This window comes from Lynx rufus, unplaced genomic scaffold, assembly GCF_022079265.1.
Source record: "Lynx rufus isolate CCGP_SWC_20201006 ecotype Redwood Valley unplaced genomic scaffold, mLynRuf1.p SCAF_44, whole genome shotgun sequence".
Taxonomy (NCBI): domain Eukaryota; kingdom Metazoa; phylum Chordata; class Mammalia; order Carnivora; family Felidae; genus Lynx; species Lynx rufus.
The window spans coordinates 432,990-455,923 of NW_025814861.1; the positions used below are offsets into that span (position 1 = coordinate 432,990).

Genomic DNA, 22,934 nt, shown 5'->3' on the forward strand with positions numbered 1-22,934 from the left:
TGAGCTCTGAGCCACCAGCAGAGCAGAGCCTGGGACAGTGGACAAGTTCCCATCCTGTCCTGCGCGGCCCACTGGCGGGGTCTCCACCATGCAGGGGCAAAATGAACAGACGCAGGTTGGCGGGGGGCAATGAAGGGGGTAAGGACTAGAACTTTCAGGAGGGCGTGACTTTGTAGGTGACTCCACGTCTCCTAGCGTCAGGCTCCGTGTGACTCCCGGGGCCACGGCAGTGAACACAACGTTTCCACGGGAGCCCGTGCCAGCCGGGACCTGAGCAGCGCTCACCCTGCTCTGAGGGCAGCCCTGTGCCCGGGCCCCGGGGGAGATGCCCTCAGGATAGATGGCAGGCAGGACCGCTAGGCTTCTGGACTCAAATGACAGATTTCATTCACAGACAACTCTCAACACCCAGACGTTTTAAATTGCAGACCTGTATCCCCAGCCAAGGGCGCGGAAAAGCTTGATCTAGAAACTCGGGTTTCAGCATCTGGGTCCGGGGCTCATTAGGAAGTTTAACCCAGGAGCTTACCCAGATAAACAGTTTAACCCCGGGTTTGTTTGCAGTGGGCAATTAGGGGGCTGCCCCAATAATGTGTGTTGACTGAACTGTGTTGTCCTCAAAGCCTCGTGCTCGGAACAGAGGGGGACTCTGATGGGCAGGTTGGGGCTGCTGGTGCCGCAGGCTGGCCTTCGTGCGGGTGCGGCCTCCCCGGCCCGCGGCCTCCGGGTGCCGTCTTGCAAGTCCAGGCCACAGCTTGGTTCCTAAGTTGCGTTACTAATGCACCTGCAGGTCGGCCTGGAGTTAGGGGCGGGTTTGGGAGGGGCTGGGGGCGAAGGAAGCCCCTCTCTGAGGCTGCTCCCACGGGGTGGTACTGGGTCCCCATGGGATCCACCGGGAGGAGGCTCTTTGGATCTGCATCTTTGCTGGCTCACAAGTAAGGGCCTCCTATCCTACTTAGAAACTTGAGAAGAGAGAGAGTGGCCTTTTGGAATGTAGCTCAGGATTTCCCTGAGATGGAACATTCTGGAAAGTCCTTTGAATCGTGCCGGGAGGGCCTCTGCAGCCTCGGCGCTGGAGAGAACGGCCCTTGGAGGAGATGAGGGCTGGAGGCCCGCCAAGGCCCTGAGGGGAGGCTGGCTGGCGGAAGAGACAGGAAGGCCCCGGGGCCCAGGCGCGGCAAAGAAACTCAGTGAAGAGTGTGCTGAGTGCCCACGCTGTGGGAGAGGAAGGCGGGGAAGTAGGTCGTGGAGGGAACGAAAAGAGGGCAAATGCGGTGCCCACCCTGCCTGCCCTGCGTGACCGCCTGCCTCCACAGCGCGCCCTTCGCGGCCATTCTCCCGTGGCCTTGGCTGCGGTGGCCCCGCTCAGTGGCCCTCGGCTCCAACCTACCCATCCAAGAGTCTCCCTGTGTTCTGAGGACGAGGCTTTTGAGGACAACACAATTCAGCCAACAAACATTAGTTGAGCACCGACTGTGTGCCAGGACGGTTCTAGGAGCTGACAGTAGGGCAGAGAACAGCACAGATCAGGTGACCCCAGGACGGGACAGTACGCGTAATGGTCCCCAGGGAGGAGGGCTTCAAGGGGACAAAGCAGGCATGTGAGAGGCTGGGGTGTCGCTCCTTCCTGGGGGCACCGGAAGCAGACATCTCAGCAGAGGCCTGAACCCAGTGGGGGTGGCCCCGTGGCCACCAGGGAGATGCCCGTTCGAGGCCCAGAACCAGCCTGTGCAGAGGGTGGGCTCCAAGACAGCAAGGAGGCCATGGGGAGGGAGTCAGGAGCCAGGGGCCGTGCAGGGGACGGGGTCTGCGAGCCGCTGGCACCGAGGGCCTGAGCTTAGCGTGTGCAAATGCTCGTCCATCCATTTTGAAAGAAATCACCTGAAGAGAACATCGTCCTACAGAATCACCATGGAGCCAGTAGGATTGTGGGCTCTTCAGTCCGGGGGTCCTGGCTGGCGTCTGGCCCTGCCCTGGACGGGCGTCGTGGCCGGGGGCAAATTCGCTCCTCCCTCTGAGCCTCCCCTTTGCTCATCGGCAAAATGGGCCCCAGGTTATAGAACTGCTTCTGAAGACTTCACGAGGAGTAAATACCACGTCAGACTCACGAGGCGAAGTGAGCCAGTCACAAAAGGTCACATATTGTAGGACATCACTCAGTGGAACGTCCAGAACAGGCAAATCTACCGAGACAGACAAGCAGGCTTGGGGCCGCCCGGGGCTGCAGGAGGCGGGGGTCAGGAGTGAGTTGTTGGCGAACACTGGGTCTCTTGTTAGGGGGGTGGGAATGTTCTGGAACTTCAGAGAGGTGACACTGTGAACGTCCTAAATGCCACCGAATCACACGCTTTAAAATGGTTAACCTATGTGAATTTCTCAAGTACAAACTCAAAAATAAACGAACAGACATGCCTCCAGAGAACCAGTAAAGACAGTCATGCAGGTGGCCCGCTTGGAAAAGTCCCTGCATTTGGCAAACACTAGGGAGCCCCGTGGTTGCCGCCTGGATGCCGGCTCCCGGCGGCTGTGGGTCCCGAGTCCACGTGGGTGAGTCGCTAGCGGGTAGGGAAGCGGGCCGCCTCATCGGTAAAGCGGGGATGCCACTGACACCTATGTCGCAGGCTCGCGTGGAGATCCGTGAGGGGTTCGTCTAGACAGCCTCCGTGTGATGCCAGGAGGCGTATGTGAGGGGCCAGAACTCATCACGAGGTGCTCTGCACTGGAGCACCCAGCGAGGCCGTGTGCCCGGTGGTCACGGCTCAGAGTGGGGTGTTCCGCAGACCTGAGCTGAAAACGGCTTTTAGTGGTGGATGTGACCTTGAGAAGTTCACTTATCACTTTGGGCCCCAATTCCCGCATTTGTCAAGTGGGGCGTAAGGGTCGCCCCCGCCTCCTGCGGAAGGAGAGTCCACGAGATAACGCTGTGTATCCAGCGTGCTAAGCCCTTGGCAAACGCTATAAATATCGTCTGCGTAACGACAGCCATTTCATCGGAGAATTATCCCCCGCATGCGGGTTTTAGGGTGCACTTCCTTCGCCTTGCCCAAATCATATTCACCAAATAACCCAGGCAACTCATCTCTTTGCTGGTTGCGAGCTGGTCTTTTCAGACTACATTCTGATCTTTTTTTTTTTTTAACCTTTATTTATTTTTGAGAGAGAGAGAGAGAGAGAGACAGAGTGCGAGTTGGGGAGGGACAGAGAGAGAAGGACGCACAGAATCCGAAGCGGGCTCCAGGCTCCGAGCTGTCAGCACAGAGCCCGACGCGGGGGCTGGAACTCACGGGCTGTGAGATCATGACCTGAGCTGAAGGTGAATGCTTAACCGACCGAGCCCCCCAGGCGCCCCTGTATATCCTAATCTTTTAATGGGGGATCAACCCCAAGAACCAGGGACAGGTAGTCTTTATCCTCATGTGCGTAAATGTACAGAGTAAGCTCGGTGAGGGCAGGAACGTGTCTGGCTCCTTGGCTGCTAGATTCATGTACCTGGGACAGTTGTGCCTAGCACATAGGAGGCACTGAGTAAATCTTTGCTGAACGAATGAATGAACATAAGTCGATTTTCCCAAACCAGAGGCATTGGTTTAGCGCTTCAGACTTTCTCACCTGGCCCCTCTTGCACCGGGGGCCGCTGCCTGAGTAAGAGGTACAGTCTGCACCCAGGACCGTGCTGCCGTTTGTCCTCTAGAGGGGTCACCACCTCGTGGGTCCCGGTCTCTGGTCTGCCCACTCGTGAAATGCAGCACCGACTCTGTGCCGATGTCAGGGGTCGGGCTCAGGCACGTTAAACTGTAGTTTTGTGCATTGTGTGATCCACACAAGAAAGGCTGGTCCAATCCTGTATGACACTGGCCCCGTTAGATTAAAATGGATGTTGGGGCTCCTGGGCGTTTCGGATTCTGTGTCTCCCTGTAAAATGGATGCTTTTCCTTTTTTTTTTTATGTTTATTCGTTTTTGAGAGAGAGAGAGAGACAGAGTGCGAGTGGGGGAGGGGCAGAGAGAGAGGGAGACACAGAATCGGAAGCGGGCTCCAGGCTCCGAGCCGTCAGCACAGAGCCCGACGCGGGGCTCGAACTCACAAACCGCGAGATCGTGACCCGAACCAAAGTTGGACAGTCAACCGAACGAGCCACCCAGGCGCCCGATGCTTTTCCTTTTTTAAAATAACGTTTTTCTTGTGATTTTATCGCGTTCTTTTTTCTTGTGATTTTATCGCGTTCTTTTTTCTTGTGATTTTATAATTAGTGTTTTTCTTACTTATAGAAATGGTACATTTTCATTGTTAAAAAAAAAGAGACGTGTATAAAGAGCCCTTTTATTTCCCCTGATCCCTCCCACGTAATGATCATTACTGCCAATTTGTTGCATATCCTTCTAGATTTACTTCTCTTGTTCAATGTAAGTAGGCTTAGGGGCGCCTGGGTGGCTCAGTCGGTTAGGCGTCCGACTTCGGCTCAGGTCACGGTCTTGCGGTCCGTGAGTTCGAGCCCCGCGTCGGGCTCTGGGCTGATGGCTCGGAGCCTGGAGCCTGCTTCCGATTCTGTGTCTCCCTCTCTCTCTGCCCCTGCCCCGTTCATGCTCTGTCTCTCTCTCTCTCTGACTCAAAAATAAATAAAACGTTAAAAAAAAATTTAAAAAAGAATGTAAGTAGGCTTATACGACGCAGGTTGTTGTAGAACCTGTTTTTGACCTAAGTTTGCGCCTTAGACTCCCCTCCCATGTTAAAACCCTATATCTACCTTATTTCTTTTAAAAGCTGCAGAATATGAGTATTTGTTAAGGCTTCCTCTGTGGACATTTGTGTGTATCCGGTGTTTTTCTATTTTAAGTAATTTAGCAGTGGGAAATCTTGCCTGTGTATCTTTGTACTTGTACTGGTATTTAGTCGGAAGAAATTCCTGAACCCAGATGCTCGGCTTCTCTGGGCCTCAGTTTCCCCCGTTTGTGCATTGAGAATACTAATTTTTATCTTGCAAGGTAATATAAGATCACGTCTGCCAAATCTTTAGGACTGTTGGTTGCACACGGTAGGCACTTGATAAACGATACTTTGGTTTTATTTATCTTTTAATATTTTTTTAGTTTATTTATTTATTTATTTAGAGAGAGAGAGACAGAGAGAGCGTGCCAGCAGAGGAAAGGCAGAGAGAGAATCCCAAGCAGGCTCCACACCAGCAGCACAGAGCCTGACGCGGGGCTTGAACTCACGAACCATGAGATCATGACCTGAGCCCAAGAGTCGGACGCTCAACGGACCGAGCCACCCAGGCGCCCCTCTTTGGTTTTATTTTAAACCAGAGTGCATTAAATCCAGCTTGGCCACCCAATTCAAGGTAGCATTTAGGATTAGGCCCCAGGGAGATATTTTAGGTATTTTAGTTAGCTTACTTTCTGCTGATCGATAACTGGCCCTTCTTCCACCCTCAAAGTGATGACGCTCTTCTCCCCCGGAGGTCCCGGGGTCCCTGCAGCCTTTTCCTCCCCAAACAGGAGGCTTGTGGATTGGACTGCTTGCTTCGTGTGACAGCACGGCATCCCCCGTGCAGTCGCAGGGCGGAGGCTGACCCCGACCGCCGTGTGCACCTGTGAAGGAGAAAAGGGGGGAGCTCAGCCTCCGTCCCTTGCACGTTGGAACCTCTGTTGTCACATGGTGACAGTATTGGCTAGAACGTCGTGGGCAATTGTTCCACGCCACACGGAGCACGTGAGTTCGTGCTTCCTGTCTCCGCCACACACTGCTCTCCCCATCCCCGTCTTGGAGACGGAGGGCCCGGGGCCTGCCCCCGGCCATGTGGGCCTCCAGCGTGGAGCAAGGGTGTGACTGTCGATGGGGAGTGTGGCCTCTAGTCACTGGCCACTCCCTCCTCACAGCTCCGGGTGCCGAAGCGGGAGCAGAAAGATTGCCGGTGTGAGCCACTGTGTGTGTGTGTGTGTGTGTGTGTGTGTGTGTGTGTGTGTGTGTTCACCTCGAGCGAGGGCAGAGAGTACAGCCACATCAGAGGACTGGCCGGGTGGCTGGCTGTTGAGATCCACCGACCGGCGGGGCTCTGACCGTCTCGAGGGGTCGGATGTACGCCCCGGCCTCGCACAGAATCTGGGCTTGCCACAGTGAAGGCGGCAGCTCCCTGCACGAGACCCCCTGCTGCTCTAGCTGGGGAAACCCTCTGTCCTCCGGCCTGTGGGAAGGCGGCTCTGAGCACCAGGAGGACCTTCCTCCTCCTTTATTTCCTCTTCTGTGTCATTTCCTCCTGAGCACGCACCAACCTCTGACGACAGAGCCTTGAGTTGGGGTCCCGGTTTGCCACTAACTGCATTTAACGAAGCCCTGAATGGCCACCCTGTGCAGGGGGACAAAGTCGGCCAGAGGAAACCCGTGGCTCACGCCCATGTCCAGGGTGCAGGCCGCCCCCCACCCATCACCCAGGAGGCCCAGAATCCCCCAGGGCGTTCACCCGGGTGACCCCGGGGGCCCCGCACCTGGCTCGCGGGTGCTTCAGACTTCTCCTCACACAGCCCCACAGAAAGGGGGTCAGGGCCCCAGTGTGGCCACTGTCATGGAGCCAGCGTCCAGAATTGTTCAGTAAAACAAAAGCTGGCCGCATCCCGAGCCCTTTTAATCACCTAATGGCGGGGACATCCGACGCCGGGGCTCAGGTTCCCGGCCGAGGCCACAGCCCGGCCGCTGTAACTACAGCCAAGTTTGGCCCAGCTTCTCCGTATTACAGCCGCAACACGGACGCACACAATTGAAGTATTTGAGAACAATGAAATATGCATGGCTATCAGTGACAGCCCCATAAAGTGCAGCAATTAGCCGCGTAATCCGAGAGAGGGAGCCGGCCCTCGGCAGCCCGTGGCTCCCCATTAGTTAAATGCATTTTGTACGACCTCATCCCATCAAATCAACTAACACTTCCTTTAATTGGTTCATGAATTATACAGCCGTCCCGCATTATAATTTAATCGCCTGTAAACATTCATAGGGCCCCACTGTAAAGCGTATCGCGCTCATTAATTCGTTAATTTCAGCAGATGGAAGGGGAGATCGGATGCATGGTGGCAGAACAGAGCGCCTTGGGCAATGGAATAAGGAAAAAAAGGTGGGGGGCCGTTTAGGTTTTTTAAGGGCTGTCAGAAACTCAATCTGTGAGCTGTCAGCAGCCCGGACCCGTCGCCCACCCCCTCCACTCCACCGGCTGCGGGAAGTGACTGGCGGATTCATACGGAGGCTTGTCAACCGTCTTTAAACATCAAGCCAGCGGGTAAACCGAGCCCAATGTAAATTAATTCTTGTCTTACGGGCCCCCCTTTCTCTGTCCCCATGAATATTTCATGGCGGGCAGCATAAATATTAATTCTAATAGCTCTGCACAGTGGTTATTATTTCTGTTTTATGACAAATATTCATAAAATATTCAGGACCCTTTTTTAGAACATTTACACACTTGATTGTGAATTTTCCCAGTTTCCCGAGGACACTGTAAACATATTGGGGTTCTCTTGATGGACTTTTCCCCATTAATTAATACCACTGCTTGTTAATATTTAATCGGATTTAGGTTTTTTGAGAAGTAAACTCCTAATAGATTGGGGGGGGGGGCGGAAGGGGATCGGTTTTCCCCTTGAGTCTGTAAAATGGGAGATTTCTGCTCCCAGGAGTCTGTTTCTCTTTGACACCCGGGTGATCTGACAAAGGCTAACCCCCTTGCCTTTTTATCTTGAAAACAATATCTATCTTTTCTGCCTGTGTCTGTTCTCCTCTTACTTTTTAACCGAGAGCTCTGGCAGCAACCCAACTTTACTGTAATGAAATTCTTCGAAGATGCCGCTGCAATATTTATGCAAGGATTTAACATAATTTTGGAGTAATTAAAGTGTGGCTTTAACAAACACGGCCGCGGATTCCTTAGGCAAGGCAGCTGTGATTGGGGATGAAGGAGCTTCTGGAATCCACGTGACTTATCTTGAACCCTGAGAGGCAGCTGCGTGCGGCGTCCCAGCGAGGCACCGCAGAGGGGGTCCCCGCGCACAGATGAGGCGGTGGCTTTGGCCTACGGGGTCCGAGGTGGGGTCCGGCCAGCCTCGAGGCTGGGGTGCGCGGGCAGCGTCGCCCCGACTCCACTGCGCTGGCTCTCCTAGATTGCTTCAGGGTTCCCTCTCTGTGCCCTGATTCTCAGCAGAAGTCTCGGGATGCTCTAAAACCGCAGGGCACGAAGCCAAGTTACTTCACGAATAGGAAGGCAGCAGGGCAGGAAGGAGGGTTCTAGAGCGGCCAGACCAGGAGCCCAGCCTGCAGGCATCACCTGACCTCTTGGGGGGCCCGAGGTCTTGATCCTTGAAATGAGCAGGATCACAGGACTGGGGTCACGTGCCTCTTGAAGCGGTTGAATGGGACAACACGCATGTGTCACACGCTTAGTACAGGTGCCTGGCACGTAGGAGAAGTATGTAAGTGTTGGCAGTGACCGTGATGACGGTGAGAGCCAAAGCATTTAAACTGAAGCCAGGAAGTGAACCACGTTGAGAGGGAGAGATCTGTGAAGGAAACCCCGGCCGTGGAAGGCGTTAAAACAGAAACTTCTCTGCGGCACCTTAAAAAATAGAGGAGAGAAGTCCAGAGGGGAGATTCTGACCGTGGGCAGAGAAGGGGTGAGGCTGAGGGGGTCCGGATGTGGTTATGTCCCTCTTGCTCAGGGACACGGCGTGTGTCCCCGACAGAGCCTGGCTTTGAGAAAGGAAACCTTGAAAGGAATTCACCTACCCTTCCCCGTGCTCCCTGTCCCCTGGGACCGGTGACGAGGAGAGGCACTGGTTTCCCAGGTGGCCCAGGGCACCAGATCTTCCACACCCTGCACTCTGGTCCTGAGAGCAAAGTCCTGCTCCCGGAGCAGCGCGGGGCGGCAGGATGGGGGGTGGTAGGGGGGTCGCCCATGGCAGGTTGGACCACAAGTGAAGGCACACGAAGAGGCCTCCTTGGCATCTGCCCCGTTGCTTGCCCTGAATCCCTTCCAGCTGATCTGTTTGAAGTGTAGAGAAGGGACTTTGACTCCAGCTGGCTCTGAACCTGGGGCTCTGCGCAGCCCAGGCCCAGACAGCTGCAGCTGAAGCGTGCATTGGATCCTGGTTTGTGCCGAGCACTGGGAGACAGAGACCTCACCTTTCCCCTTCCTCCCTCCCTCCCTTCCCTCCTTTCTTCCCTCCCTCCCTTTTTCCTTCCTTCCTTCCTTCCTTCCTTCCTTCCTTCCTTCCTTCCTTTCTCCTTCCTTCCTTCCTTCCTCCCTTCCTCCCTCCTTCCCTCCCTCCCTCCTTCCCTTCCTTCCTTCTTCCTTCCTTCCTTCCTTCCTTCCTTCCTTCCTTCCTTCCTTCCTTTCTCCTTCCTTCCTTCCTCCCTTCCTCCCTTCCTTCCTTCCTTCCTTCCTTCCTTCCTTCCTCCCTTCCTCCCTCCTTCCCTCCCTCCCTCCTTCCCTTCCTTCTTCCTTCCTTCCTTCCTTCCTTCCTTCCTTTCTCCTTCCTTCCTTCCTTCCTTCCTTCCTTCCTTCCTCCTTCCCTCCCTCCCTCCCTTCCTTCCTTCCTTCCTTCCTTCCTTCCTTCCTTTCTCCTTCCTTCCTTCCTTTCTCCTTCCTTCCTTCCTTCCTTCCTTCCTTCCTTCCTTCCTTCCTCCTTCCCTCCCTCCCTTCCTTCCTTCCTTCCTTCCTTCCTCCCTCCCTTCCTTCCTTCCTTCCTTCCTTCCTTCCCTCCTGCAGACTCACAATGGATTGAGATGGTCAACTGCACGGACACTAGAGTGGGCTTCCCGGGTTTGAATCCGGGCTCTGCCACTGTCTTAGGGTTCTCCAGAGAAACAGAGCCAATAGGATGTGCATTGCATACAGAGAAAAAGATTTATTATAGGGAATTGGCTCATGCAATGTAGAGACTGGCAGCTCCCAAGATCTGCAGGGCGAGGTAGCACAAGCTGGATGGCTTGAGACCCGGGAAGAGCCAGAAGGCAGGAAGGCCTTGGTCTGAAGGAATCTGAAGTGGGGCCTGGCAACCCTTGAGGATAAGGGCACATAATGTCGATCCCACCTCCTACCTCATTAGATCTGAAGACAGGAACAAGCCGTTATCCGCCACTGCCTCCCCCCCACCCCACACTTGAAGCCATCAGAGAGGAGGAATTCAGGGGACGGTCAGTCTTTTTGTTCTATTCAGGCCTTCTTTAACCGACGGGATGTGGCCCACCCGCAGCAGGGAAGGCAGTCTGCTTCCTTTTTCCCCAGCGTAAGTGTTAATCTCCCAAATATTCTCACAGCTACACCCGGAAAAGTGTTTGACCTAATATCTGGTGCCCTGTAGCCCATTCAAGGTGACACATAAAATTAACCATCACAGCCACCTCCCAGCTGGCGACTTTTGGCAGGTTGCTGGACTTCTCTGCCCCTAGGTTTTCTCAGCTACAGTCACGGAGGTGATACTCCCCCTTGTAAGGCTGTGACGAGGAGGTGACCTGAGCTAAGACCTTCGGGTCTCAGAAGAGCGCCTGGCAGGGAGGCCCGCGTGGGAATCCTCCTGTTATCACGCGCTCAGCACTTGGTGTGGATTCTTGTACTTAATCCCAGAAATAACTTGGTGAGGTCCTGTTTCTTTGTGATCCTCATAAACAGGCGTGGGGGGGGGGGCAAAATGGCTGGTCCCGCAGCGAGCTGGAAGGTGACACCAGAACTTGAGCCCAGATCTTTCTGCTGTCAGAGCCCGTATCTCGGCCACGCTCCTCTCTCGGAAGCTGACCGTCGGGGGGGACGCGCGGGGACGGAAAGCTGCAGTTCACTCAAAAGGGACTATTTAAGGCTCCTGCTACCTCCCAGGGCACACGTCACCGGTCGGGCCCCTCAGGAAGCAGACGCTGAGATGGAGAAGGGAGCGTCACAAGCTCGATGAAAAGCCAACAGCTGAAGCAGGGAAAGGGGCTGACGCGGGATGGGGCAGGGGAGCCAGGAGGCCAGGAGGCAGGTCCGACCTGGACTCCTCCAGCCCCGCAGGGAGCTCCAGAGTGAGGCTCAGCCACCGAGGGAGGCTGCGCTAGCCAGGACCGCTCGGAGCCCAGTCACAGGCCAAGGGCCGCCCCCAGAAGAGTGTGACCTCATTCGAAAGCTTGGGTTAAAAATGCCCGTCGGCCGGTGAAGGGATAAACGGAATGAGGTCTGTCCGTACAACGGAACACCATTTGGCCGTGAGAGGGAGCGGAGCTCTGTTGCAGGCTTCGGTGCGGGTGAATATCGAGAACGCTGGGCTGCGTAGAAGGTGCCGGCACGCAGGCCCGCGTGGACGTTCTATGTTGTTTTTATGCAGTAGCGCTTTAGATGGATTGTCATGTTTAATCCTTAAAATAACCTTGTGGGGTCCCTCCCCCCCCCACCCCCCATCGATTCTCCTAACTGGAGACCTGCAAGGCTGCATACTGAATGATTATATTTAAACGGAATGTCCAGCATTGGCAAATCCGTAGACAGAAAGTACAGCCGTGGCAGCCGACGGCAGGGGGGAGGGGGGACAGTAGGAGGGACCGCCCACGGGCAGAGGGTTTCCCTGCAGGTGATGAAAATGTCCTAAACTTAGATCGTGTTGATGGTTGCCCAAGTCTGACTACACTAAAAATCATTACACTGTATACTTTTAAGGGGTGAATTATATCTCAGCAAATACGCCAGAAACATCGACACAGGGTTCAAGTCCCTGAAGACAGTTACAGCTAGAGGCTCTCAGCTGACCATACCCCTTACCGCTGGGGCCCAAATTCTTTCTTTAAACAAAATTTTTTTTCATTTATTATTTACTTTTGAGAGATGGAGAGAGATGCAGTGTGAGCGGGGGAGGGGCAGAGAGAGAGGGAGACACAGAATCCGAAGCAGGCTCCGGGCTCCGAGCTGTCAGCACAGAGCCCGACGCGGGGCTCAAACCCACGAACCGTAAGACCATGACCTGAGCCGAAGTCGGACGCTTAACAGACCGAGCCACCCGGGTGCCCCACAAATTCTTTCTCAAAGGCGGACCTGGGGGCGCCTGGGTGGCTCAGTCGATTGAGCCCGTGATTCTAGATTTCGGCTCAGGTCATGATCTTGGAGGTTCATGAGGTCAAGTCCACGTTGGGCTCTCCACGCTGGCAGTGTGGAGCCTGCTTGGGATTCTCTCTCCCTCTCTTTGCCCTTCTCCAGCTCGCTCTCTCTCTCTCTCTCTCTCTCAAAGTAAACTTTTAAAAAAAAGAGCGGCGCAGGGTGGGGGGCCAGGAGATGTGACAGAGTACCTATGTGTCAGCCACACCTTGGGGCACTGACAAAACATTCACCAGCTCACACGTTCTTTCGGAACAGCCGCTTAACCAGTGGATCTGGACTGCTGCCCACACTGGCAGACTTCAGTGCGGATCAGTGTGGACCCACGTTCCTTCCGTCAGGGCGGCCCCGAGCCAGCAGGTTGTTGGTGGGGCCACAAGAGCTCTGGGTACAAGCTGGAAGGCGTAGTGGGGTCGGCCGGTGCCCGGGGAAGACGGCGGGTTTCCAGGAACATGCAGGAACTTCGTGTCATGAGTGCACAGAGGGGATCAGCGAGGCCCCCCGCAAACACAGACCCGGAGCCAAAGGGTGGCCAGGGGAGAAAGGAGTCAGGAGTGTGGACCCGTGTGGCCCCGCCACCCGGAACTGATGGCTGACTGGCTGGGTGAGCGTGGGTGAGCGCACAAAGTGGGGGACAACGTGGGACAGAGGGCCCGCCTCCCGCCACAAAGACCCCGGCCGGGAACCGTAGAGTGCTCTCGAGTCCCCGGGTCTCCGGGCTGGGAGCCACCCGTCCGGAGGGCGCCCGGAGCCTGGCACAGACTGGCCGGTCTTGTCACGTCGCTCCGGCCAGCTTTCCACCTGCCTGCTGTCCTTTCTGCCTTAAGCTCCGTCGCCTTTCTCTTTGGGAAAAGTTTGCAGAACTTTCTGGCTTCCAGTGATTTGCATTTCATGATTGTCTAGGGAGCGTCTGGGTGGCTGTGTGCAAAGGAATTACTCTCTTTCTTCCCAGCGGTGAGGGAGGCAGAAATTTTAAGATGGCTTTAAAATGGAGACCGATTATGCAGGAATTTGATCCCCGGGTCATTCGCCTTAAACCCAGACCGCTGCATTTTGTGTGGTGCCTGGTAAACTGCCAGGGAGCTCGCTAATTTACCAGGTAATGACAGTCAGAGAGAATGTTCCTCTTGCCCCTGGAGAGATTTCAGACACAGCCAGGGTGGATTTACCGTTATCAATTATGCACACTTTTCAACAAGAAATGGCCAGCGGGAGCCTCTTTTTTTTTAAGGAGCGGGTAGTGGCGAGCGAGCCCCGCAGCAGCTGCCTGAGGGCAGGAGGGAGGATGTTTGGGGTTTTTTAAATGAGGAGGAGATGTTTGGCCTTTAGTTTTCAAATTGGACACATGTCAGAGGGAAAAAACACACCTAGTAAAAATTTTCCAAGCCTGGCCAGGGCCGTTTCCAGGCTCCGGGGAGGCCCTGTGTCCAAACTGTCTCCAGCACCCGGCTCTCCTGGGCACAGCGTCTCTCGCGACAGCCGTGGAGGGTCCTGTGGCCCAGGGCCAGGGGGGGCGGTCTCTGTGATGGGGCGCTTCCCCGTCAGGCCTCCCACGGCTTCACGGTCAACACCCACCGGTTCACCGCGTGTTTAGCTGGCCCTTACCACACGTCCTGCACAAAGAATGAAGACAGGGCAGCCGCGCACCTGTCCTCGGACGGCTAAGACCCGGTGTGTTCAGGGGTGTGGATCCTTCTACAGGTGACCTAGTTTTCATTTTTTTTAAATATTTTGATAGTCTGTGCATAATTCACTCGCACCTTCTATGCAGCCCCCAGTGCAGTTGTCTGTAGACACATTTGCTGCCTCTCTCTCTGCCCTCGGACTAGATGGGGTACTCGTCCCGACCAGTTTAGCAAAAATGGTCACTCCTGCTTTGTGCCATACAAGCGTCCCGTGCGTTGCCATTGTATGAGGACTGTTGAGCAACAGCTTCAGTGTTGGCACGACCTCTCTGGGATGTCACGTGCACACATCCCAGTTGAACGTGAGCAGATCAGGGGCACCTGGGTAAGCACCCAACTCTCGGTTTCAGCTCAGGTCATGATCTCACGGTTCGTGGGGTGGAGCCCCACACCGTTAGCGCGGAGCCTGCGTGGGATTCTCTCTCTCCTTCTCTCTCTGCCCCTCCCCCGGCTCACACATGCGTGCTCGGGCACAGACGCCCCCTCTTTCTCTCAAAATAAATACATAAACGTAAAAAAAGATGAGCAGATCATTCAAGTGCTAATCCACGGTGTCGTTTTGCTTTTTCTCCCTGGTTCCCCGCATCAGTGGTGGCCATTGCAAAGTTCCCCTTTAGAGGTGGCCCCTTGATTATACTGACCCGAGAGTCACTACAGCAGACACAGAACAGTGAGCTCTGGGTGTGTGTCAGCCCCCAAAAGAGGCTTCAAATGGCAAAGGCTGGGTCTACACCTAAAACCGGGGGTAGCGTCATTGCCTTCCGGCGGGCTCGGCACAGCCCTCCGGCTCCAAACAAGTTGTGGAAGGAGGACACAGTTTGAGCCTTTCTCAGGAAACTGTTTTCCTAGGTCAGATCATCCCAATTGAAGCATCAAATTTGGAAATACAAGGTAGTCCGGGATCTATCTGTGCGTCTTTCCATATGTCATTTGTTGTGCATGGAATTCATATTTTTACGTATTCTGAGTACAAACCCTTATCGAGTGTACATTTGTCAGATATGTTCTCCCGGTCCATGGCATAGCTGTCATTTTCTTAATGTCTTCTGAAGTGCAGAAATTTTTACTGAAATCTAACATCAGTTTTTTTTTTTTTCATTTACGGATCACGTTTTTTTTGTGTTCGATTGAGAAATCTTCAGCATAAGATCACAAAGATCCTCTCCTAGAAGTTTAATAGCATTAGGTTTTATATTTAGGTTTATGGTTTGTTATGATTTGAATTTTGTGTATGGTATGAGGTCTGGGTCAAGATTAGTACTAACATTATTTGCATTTGGACGTCTAATAGTTCCGGCACCACTGGGTAAAAAATCACCTTTATCCATTGAATTGTGTTGGCACCTTGGCTGAAAAGTAATTAGCCATATCTGTGTGAGTCTATTATTACTGGTCTCCATACTGTTTCTTTGATCTGTGTGTCTGACCTTTCACTAACACTCATGCTGTCCTGACTACCGTAGCTTTGTAGTAAGCCTTGAGATCAATTTGTTCTCATTCAACATTGCTTTAGTGATTCCAGTTCTCTTCCAGAAACACTCCCCATATAAACTTGAGAATTGTGTAGAACCTTCAGAAACCTTTGTTGGAATTTTGGATGGAATTGCATCAAATAATGAGGGGAGGATTGACATTGTAACATTATTGAGTGTCTGAGTCCATGAACATGGTATAACTCTCCCATTTAGTTCAATCTGATTTCTTTCATCAGCGTTTTGTAGTTTTCAGCACACAGATCTTATTCTGTTAGCTTTATATCTTGAGTATTTCATTTTTATACTATTATTAACAGTACTTTAAAATTTAATTTCCAATTGTTTATTGCTAGTATCTTGAAAGTATTTTTTGTACATTGATTTTGTATCCTATGAATTCACTAAATTTACTTATTATTGTAACCTTTTCAAAGATCTTTAGTACTTCTATGCATATGATTACATCATCTACAAATAGAGACAATTTTACTTCCCTTTTAATTTGTATGCACATTATTCCCTTTTCTTGTCGTATGGCATTATCCAGGACTTCTGGTATGATGTTGAATAGGAATGCTGAGAATGGACAACCTTGCCTTGTTCCCAGTCTTAGGGTAAAGTATTCAGTCTTCCACTATTAAATATGATGTTAGCTATAGTTTTTTTGTAAATACCATTTATTGGATTGGGGAAGTTACCTTCTATTTCTAGTTTGCTTAGAGTATTTATCATGACTTGATGTAAAGTCTTGTTAAATGCTTTTCCTGCATCTTTTGAGATGACTATACGGTTTTTCTCCTTTAATCTAATATAGTGGGGTGAACTACATTGATTGTTTTTTGAATGTTGAATGAGACTTTTCTTTCCCAAGCAAAACCCCACTTAGCTATAATTATTACTTTTTTCATGTATTGCTGGATTCAGTTTGTTAACATTTTAGTGAGTATTTTTGCTTTTATATTCATGAGGGCTGTTGGTCTACAGTTTTCTTGTAATGTCTTTGTCTGGTTTTTTGTATCAGGGAGAGGCTGCCTAACAAAATAAATGCTATTCCCTCTTCCTCTATTTTCTTTTTTTTTTTTTTTTAAGTTTACTTATTTTTGACAGAGATAGAGCATGAGCATGAGCTGGGGAGGGCCAGAGAGACAGGGAGACACAGAATGCAAAGCAAGCTCCAGGCTCCGAGCTGTCAGCACAGAGCCGGACATGGGGCTCAAAGTCGCAAACTGTGAGATCATGACCTGGGCTGAAGTCGGACACTTAACCGACTGAGCCACCCAGGCGCCCCTCTCTTTCTCTATTTTCTGAATGTTTTTATAGCATCGGCATCATACCTAGTTCAGAATTAGGACTATTCTGTGGTTCATATTCTCTGGCCTGTCCATTTCTTTGTTCACCTGTATGTATTCAGACCCTCATTAAACTGTAAGCTTATTCAAGACCAGAGAACCGCCCCTCACCCTGCCTTCACCATCATGTCTATAAACTACACCACAGACCTTTATGTTTTATTAAGGTAGGATATACGTAAGAGGAAATTTACTATTTTAGCCATTTTTAAGGATACACTTCGGTAGCAGTCAGTATATTCACAGTGTTGTGCGACCTTACCACTGTCCGTGTCCTGAGCTTGTTTCCTCTTCCTCAGCTGAAACTTTGTCCCTGTTGAACACGGACTCCCCACCCCTCTTCCCACACCCTGGCTCCCACCCTCGTTGGGAGCCGTCTACTCGTTGTCTCTATGAATTGGATGACTCTAGATACCTCCCGGAAGTGGGCTCATATGACATTCATTCTTCTGCGTCTGACTCATTTCACTTAGTGCAACGTCTTCAAGGTTCATCCATGTTATAGCAGGTGTCAGGACTTCATTCCCTTTTAAGGCTGAATCATATTCTATCGTGTGTATGGACCACATTCTGTTTATCTACTCATCCATCAATGGACATCTGGGTTCTTTCCATCTTTTGGCTACTGTGAGTAATGCAGCTACAAACTTGGGTCTGCAAATACCTGTTCCAGGGTCTGCTTTCCCTCATTTTGGACATACACTCAGTGGAACAGCTGAACCGTATGGTACTATGTTTACTTTTTCAGGGAACCACACCCAGCAGATACACCATTTTACCTTCCCACGAGCAATGCGCTAGGGTTCCACTGTCTCCATATCCTCGCCAACACCCGTCATTTGCTGGGGGTTTTTTATAATAGCTATCCAAATGAGTATGAGGTGGTATCTCATTGGAATTCTACCATGGTGCTTTGTGTAGAGCTTTGCCCCTAGTGGAGTCTCATTGCTTGAAATCAAGAGGCTAACGAGGGCAGGGCCCCGCCTCTGGGCAGTACTGGATGCCATATTTACTTAAAGTCAGTATGGAATGTCACCTCTCTCCATTTACCAAATCTACACATGGGTCCAGAGAAAGTTCCACCCCTTCAGCTTCCAGTAAATTTAGCTTTGGAGCACATGGTAAGCTTCAAGATCTTTGAGGAAGAAAGTTTTCTTTGCTCCCCAAACGGAGCCCCAGGCAGGTACCATGAGAGTCAAGAGATCCCAGCTGCCATTGGGCATCTGGCACCAATGCCCTGGGTGACAGAGTACGAGCCCTCACCTGAGACTCCGTTTCCCCATCTTGTGCACTGAGCAGATTGGATCAGAGCAGTGGTTCCCGACCTTGACTACATACTACAGTCACCTGGGGAGCTTTTAAAAATCTCCATTCCCAGGCCTCACCTTGGGCCACTTGTAGGTAAACCTCTAGGGGTGGGACGCAGGCCTCACTATTCCCAGAGCCCCTTCGATGGTTCCAGGGTGCGGCCAAGGGCGAGACCTGGGATTAGACCGTGGTTCCCATACCTGCCTGAGCGTGTGAGTCACCTGAGCTGCTGATCTACAAACACACCCGTCCCAGCCCCTCTCCTGGAGGTTTTGCTTCGGCAGCTCTTGAGGGGGCTGCCCGGAGTCTGTGTTTCAGACACGTTCCCCCCAGTGATTGTCAACATCAGACAAATCCCGGAACCGCGGGATTGGAAACTGCTTCTTCAACCTTGCTGTGCGACCTTCCCCCTCCCTCCCGAGGCCTCCACCAGCCCGAAGCTCTGCACAGCCCCCCAATCCCCAAAGTAGGTAGTGCCCCCACCCCTCCCCCCCCAGTGAGTGAGTGCTGGCACCCCCATACTACAGCAGGAGCGCTTCTGCCCTGCGCCCCGCTTTGGGTATTCTTGGCCACCTCTGCCGTCTCCGATCCCCGTCCCCGGGCCGTGTGATTATAAACGAGCCACAGAATGCACAACGCAGGCCGGGCGGGGCGCACGCCGGCTTGGGCTCCCCACTCCAGCCCGCCACCCCGCTCTGGCGCCGTGGCTCCAGGAGCCTGGCTAATCAGAAGCTTCCAGCATGGAAGCACGGCTCCTTCTCCAGCGAGGCTTCTCCCAGCGACGTGTTTCAAGTACCAATTTGGTGTCCTTGTGCCTCTGATCTCGCCAGCCTTTCAGAAGTCATTCCCTTGAATGACGACAAGCAGTCTTGATACGCTGGGTTAAAAATCTTTCAATTGGGGCTTGTTTGTTTATGAAGCAACATCAATTATCAGGGATTTCCAAACTGGCTCCCTTTCTACTGGCGTCGGCATCCAGAGCGGCACCGTCAGCCGCCAGCCACGGTGACAGCCGTGTTTCGGTGTTGCTGTGGGGCCTCGCAAGTCTCGGGGGTGGGAGGGGGGCCCTGCGTGTTTGGAGCGTAAGGGATAAAAGCTCGTTGAAACACCTGTGCTCCCGTGTGCAGACGCCCCCCGATCTCGCATGTTTTATTTGGTGGCTGTTATTTTGCAGCACGTTGTGGATGGAAATCGTTATCAAGATCCCGCGCGGGGAAGAGGTGGGCTTGCGAGGCTCCCGGCCCCCCCCAGGCTGCAGGGGAAACCACCGCGCTCGCCCTGCGGAGGGCGGGCAGCCGCTCTCATCAGGCGCCCGGGAGGGCCTTCTTGGCCAACTGGGCAGGAGCAAACGTAAGCAAACAGCCTGGGCAGATTGAGGGAGAGAGAAGAAAGGCAGTCGGAGAACCTGCCTTGAAGGAGAGAGCCTTTTGCTCAGGGACTCACTTTTTTTTTTTTTTTTTAAAGTTTACACGTTTGGCAGAAGCCAGGGGCGTAGGGGAGACTGGGAGTATTAGGTGCCCTTTGGAGAACAGTTGCAGGAATCCCAGCTCAAACCAGCTTAAGCAAAAGAAGAGATTTATGTATTCGTGTCAGGGAAATATTGAGGGGTGTGTCGGCTTCAGGCACAGCTTGATTCAGGGCCCCAAACGGTGTCTCTGGCCACCTGTCCTCCCCCTCTCTCTCTGTCAAGTAGGCTTTCTGTGGGCCAGGCCCCAGGCAACCCCGGGTCCCCTATCATCATCTCAGCAGCCCCAGCAAAAAGGAAGCTCCTTTCTGGCAAGCCGTGGTGCAGCCCCTCATTGGCCTGGCTTGGATCGGCTTGCTTGCTGATTGTGCCCAATTGCTCTGGGCACAAGGAGCCCGCGCCCCGATTGGCCACGCCCGGGCCTTCCTGGTGCGTGCGCAGCCCTGCAGCCCCAGGATGAGTTAACTTCAGACAAGTCACAAGGATGAGAAAGGATCAGGGTGGCTCCCCGGGGAGAGTTGGGACAATCAGCAGGCATCTGTAAGCTCAAGGAAGCAGCGAGTGTATCCACCGTGCACAGCAGGAGGAACAGCCCAGCTGTGCCCCTGTCCTCAGTCGGCCACGGCCACGTCCTTCATCTCAGTAAAACGGGAGGCGTGGACGCAGATCAAAGTGACTCATAACCAGTAAAAATAATTTTTTTTAATGTTTATTTATTTTTGAGAGAGAAAGAGAGAGCGTGAGCAGGGAAGGGGCAGAGAGAGGGGGAGAGAGAGAGAGAGAGAGACAGACCATGAGGGGGGGAGGGGCAGAGAGAGAAGGAGACACAGAAGCCGAAGCAGGCTCCAGGCTCTGAGCTGTCAGTGCAGAGCCCGACGTGGGGCTCGAACTCACAAACTCACAAACCTGATGGTGACCCCACTGAATCCCGTGTCGCAGCCCACACAGCGGGCAGGTCAACTTGGGAGCTTACTGTGATGCTTGGCACGCAGCGGACAGCCAATAAATGCATGTATGAATTAGAGGATGAGTGAGTCAGCAGGGAGCGAGCAATGGAATGTTCCAGAAGTTCATTTTTTCTCAGCGTTTATTTACTTTTGAGAGAGAGAGACAGAGCGCAAGTGGGGGAAGGGGCAGAGAGAGAGGGAGACACAGAATCCGAAGCAGGCTCCAGGCTCCGAGCTGTCGGCACAGAGCCCCACGCGGGGCTCGAACCCACAAACCGTGAGATCATGACCTGAGCCGAAGCTGGGCGGCTAATCGACTGAGCCCGCCAGGCGCCCCAGAAGTTCATTTTTTTTTTTTAATTTTTTTCAACGTTTTTTTATTTATTTTTGGGACAGAGAGAGACAGAGCATGAACGGGCGAGGGGCAGAGAGAGAGGGAGACACAGAATCGGAAACAGGCTCCAGGCTCCGAGCCATCAGCCCAGAGCCTGACGCGGGGCTCGAACTCACGGACCGCGAGATCGTGACCTGGCTGAAGTCGGACGCTTAACCGACTGCGCCACCCAGGCGCCCCAGAAGTTCACTTTTTAAAAACAAACTGGGATGGTTTCACACCAGAGGACGGGCCCGGATTAGACCTGAGGGCAGGTGCCGTGAACACTTGGCCCTTTGCCAACCCCCCCTCCCTCCCCCCCAGAGCACCAGCCCTTCGCCCTGTCCCATCTGCCGACCCTGGCGCCATGGCCATTGGGGCTGGATGAGTCCTCGTGGTGGGGGCTGTCCCCCTTGTCCCAGGATGTTGAGCCGCGTCCCTGGGCCCCACCCATTAGCTGCTAGTAGCATTTCCTCCCCCGTTGTGACAACCACAAATGTCCCCTGTGTTGCCAAATGTCTTCTCGGGTCAAAATCACCCGGGGTTGAGGACCTCTGTCCTCGGGTTTTATGTAAAGAACGGGTCCCATTGCCAAAAGGGGGGGATTGGGCCATCTGCACTAGGGATTTCGGGGAGACCTGGGTTATCAGAAGTGGGCGCCCTGTCTTTCCTGCTGGGCTCTGATCTGGGCTGTTGACTGTCGAAGGCCCTGCTCCCTGGCGTCCGGGGCTCCTTTGTGAAAGAGGGAGGGCACGGGCGGCCGGGGAGCCCGAACTCTCGAGAAGGCTATCCCGCGATCATAGAGATTACACTATGGCACCACCTGCCACGTGTGAGCCCCGAGCGTGCGCAAGCCCTGCGCTGAGCTGGGCACACGCTTTGTGTCACCAGATCGTCAGCACCAGGGAGCCATCATTAGCCCCATTTTGCAGCTGAGCAAACGGAGGCTGAGAGGGTGTGTGAGTGGCCCGAGCGTCACACAAAGAAGTCCATGGTGGAGGCGGACCGTAACCAGCTTCCGTGGCAGGGAGGCCTCGCCCGTATCTCTCCCTGGTGACGCTGGAGACCTTGGTCCCCGGAGCCCCTGAGAGGCGGCTCCTGGGGCTCCCCTCGCACGCGGGGAAGGTGCCGCCCCGCTCTCAGGTGCCGTGAGGCCAGCCGGGGTCCTCCCGAGCTGACCGTGCTGTCGTTCTCTCCCCGCAGGGTGTTTTTCCTGAACGTGCCATTAGATTCTATCATCGAGCGGCTGACCCTGAGAAGAATGGATCCCGTCACGGGAGAAAGGTTTGTGCCAGGCTCCCCGTGGTTGGCCGTCTGAGGGCTCAGCCGAGGCCGCTGCAGGATGGGTCTGGGGCTGCCGCTGACAGAAGACTCTAGAAAGAGGGTTCATCCAGCCAGTTCCTCTGGGCAGTGCCTGTGGACCCTGTGCCAGGATATGCGTGTCCGACGCGAAATGCCCTCCCGGTCCCAAGTAACAGTTCTGACCCCGGCATGGGAAGTGGCTGGATTGGGCAGGTGTCCCCGGGACGCTTCCGAAGGCCTCTTCTCGCCAAGACGCACTGCAGATGTGACTGCGAACCAGTTCACCTGGGGGCCGACCCACGGTCACCGGAGGTGAATTGTGAGCCTTATTCTGCGGTCCGGCCAAGTGCAATGACTGTGTTCGCGTTGAGACGCAGTTGAAAGTCCCCACGATCGCTAAGAGCTAGAAGCATCCATCCTCCCTGGTACGCGGGCCACATTTCTTAGTCCCCCGGCCACGTTTCTGGGTCGGGACTCCGGAGTGGGGTGGGGAGGGGCAGGAAAGAAATACCAGGAATTTTCTACACCATAGGCTGACGTCTCATCCTTGGTGCCGAGGGACGGTCTCGCCGACCCAAGTCAAGCACAGTGGCCTTCGTGTTGCCCTGCCCCTGGGTCCCGCCCAGCAGTGACTGTCTGTGGCCCTTGCTGTCCCCTGCACTCACATTTGTTGTCACAGTGCCCCTCTCCCCCACTCGGCCACGAGCGCTATGCGCACGGAGCCAGCGATCGTCCCGCTTGCCCCTCTGTGCCAGGAGCAGACATGATGCCAGAGGGGCAGCAGACGCTTGGTAAATACTGTTTGGAGGGAAGAAGGAAAAGGAGGAAAGAAGGGAAGGAAGAGAAGGAAGGAAAGAAAAGAATTTGGGGGGTAATATATTCTACTCTGTCCGCCGGTCACTGACCTGCACCCTCACCCCCGGGGCAGGGACCA

General features: G+C 53.7%; 1 protein-coding gene across 1 annotated transcript in view; it reads left to right on the forward strand.

Annotated features, from left to right (window-relative positions):
- AK8 (adenylate kinase 8) overlaps positions 1-22,934 on the forward strand; it is a 127,957-nt gene that overhangs the window by 104,544 nt on the left and 479 nt on the right. The window contains exon 12 of the mRNA XM_047098187.1: positions 21,902-21,982. Coding sequence (XP_046954143.1) covers positions 21,902-21,982 — 81 coding nt within the window. The remainder of the gene's footprint in view (positions 1-21,901; positions 21,983-22,934) is intronic.